This window comes from Austrofundulus limnaeus, unplaced genomic scaffold (genome assembly GCF_001266775.1).
Source record: "Austrofundulus limnaeus strain Quisiro unplaced genomic scaffold, Austrofundulus_limnaeus-1.0 Scaffold288, whole genome shotgun sequence".
Classification (NCBI taxonomy): Eukaryota; Metazoa; Chordata; class Actinopteri; order Cyprinodontiformes; family Rivulidae; genus Austrofundulus; species Austrofundulus limnaeus.
This window is the reverse complement of record NW_013952690.1, coordinates 645,812-647,659: the sequence shown is the minus strand read 5'-3', so window position 1 is coordinate 647,659 and position 1,848 is coordinate 645,812. Positions and strand designations below refer to the sequence as shown.

The following is a 1,848-nucleotide window of genomic DNA, read 5'->3' as shown; positions in this document are numbered from 1 at the left end:
TGTAAATACTGCGTGTACATATGTATGTAAATACTGCATGGACATGTATGTAAATACTGCATGGACATGTATGTAAATACTGCATGGACATGTATGTAAATACTGCATGGACATGTATGTAAATACTGCGTGGACATGTATGTAAATACTGCATGGACATGTATGTAAATACTGCGTGGACATGTATGTAAATACTGCGTGGATATGTATGTAAATACTCATATGCACTTTCACACCATGTGTTCGACATGTATTAATGCTTAGAGAATGTCAAACTACAGAGACACAGACAGACGTAGACCTGAGACTGAGGACACGCTGGGGTTTCCATCCTACCTGGGTCTGGATGCGGTTCAGGCCACGGCACCAGAGCACCTGGCCCCTCCTGAGCTCCATCTCAGCGTGATCGATCTCATCTTTGTCCTCCAGCTCCTCCAGCTCCTCCTCGGGGATCTCCTCCTGCTGCGTGCCGTGACCTGCGGTTTTCAGGAAGCGTAGCCAGCTGGTGGGGACGCTGGACACGAGCTGAAAGAGGACAAACAGGATGTGCCAATCAGAGACAACGTGGACACTTAGCAGCTCCTCAAGTGAAGGGCACTGAGCTCCTTCTCTGTCAGAACAAGTATTTGGAGTATTACATGTATCAGCTTCATTTTGTGGTATATCTCAGAACCAAATGAAGCTGAGCTAACAAAGAGTTTACCTGTCCCCACAGGAGACTGCCGAAGCCCAGAAAGACACACCACAGCCACTGTTCAATGGAGAGTGGAGCACAGCTGAACGGCTTCCCACCAAACTGCACAATGACTATCTGCAAAAACATCAACACCGAAACATTTTGTCATCATCAAACAACATCGCTCTGAGACAGTTTATTTTCCTCTGAAGTCTTACCTGGACAACAAAGGTTCCCAGGAGGATGGAGCAGAAGATGGGATTCCTGAAAACGCCCTCGAAGACGTTCCGCTCTCCGTGAATCTTGCGTGCGTTGAACTCGTTGAAAATCTGCATGAGGACAAAAGTGGTGAAAACGATGGTGTAGTGCTCAGAGGGCGAGGCATGGAGGGGCGCGTTTCTGCCGTCGTCGATGTCGAACATCTTCTCACCTGAAGGAGAGAGAGAAACAGCTAGGTGAAGACATGATGTTTTTACCCATGTCTATATATGTGTGTTTATTTTTCTGTAGCCATTGCCAAATACCTCTAAAACCACTGGACAGATTTTACTGAACGTCTTAGAAAATGCTTGTAAAATAAACAGAGTCAATCCAGCTCAAGATGGCAGTCACAGCTGATCCATCTTAGCAAATGTATAAATGGTTAAAGCTCAGTGAGTTTTATAAAAGTGAGCTAAAATTTTGAGTGTTGTAAACTCAAACACTTTTAGTCAGGCCTTCAGGGCATGGCGCATTGACTGACCAACGAAGAGGAGAGTGAAGATTATTGTCAGCTGGTAGATGGCGTGTCCCAGAATGTTCTTCATCATGGTCCTTGAAATGAGCGGCTTTTTGCGTCCGTACGGGTTTCTGAGCAGCAGTGCCTCTGTCGGAGGCTCGGTGGCGAGAGCTAATGAGGCGAAGGTGTCCATGATCAGGTTGACCCATAACATCTGTACAGCTTTCAGGGGTGAATCCTGGAAATGAACACAGATAAACAGATGCTGTCTGTAGTTCAGAGGACTAATTTAATTCTATGTGAAGCACCGTGTGTTGAAATGCTCCACAATAAGAAGCTTTGGTATTTTGCACACAGAAAAGTTTTTAATTTATTTTGATGAAAAAAAGCGGTCATAAAAGTGTCATTATGTAAATTTTATAGATATTGTCTCTCTAAAACAGTGGTTTCCAAC

General features: G+C 44.7%; 1 protein-coding gene across 2 annotated transcripts in view; it reads right to left on the bottom strand.

The window, feature by feature from the left end:
* LOC106526679 (plasma membrane calcium-transporting ATPase 1) overlaps window positions 1–1,848 on the bottom strand; it is a 46,140-nt gene that overhangs the window by 4,369 nt on the left and 39,923 nt on the right. For both annotated transcript variants that reach the window (XM_014021337.1, XM_014021338.1), the window contains 4 exons: window positions 1,419–1,632; window positions 895–1,106; window positions 704–811; window positions 337–525 (listed from right to left, as the gene is read on the bottom strand). In XM_014021337.1, the coding sequence (XP_013876791.1) occupies window positions 337–525; window positions 704–811; window positions 895–1,106; window positions 1,419–1,632 (723 nt within the window). The remainder of the gene's footprint in view (window positions 1–336; window positions 526–703; window positions 812–894; window positions 1,107–1,418; window positions 1,633–1,848) is intronic.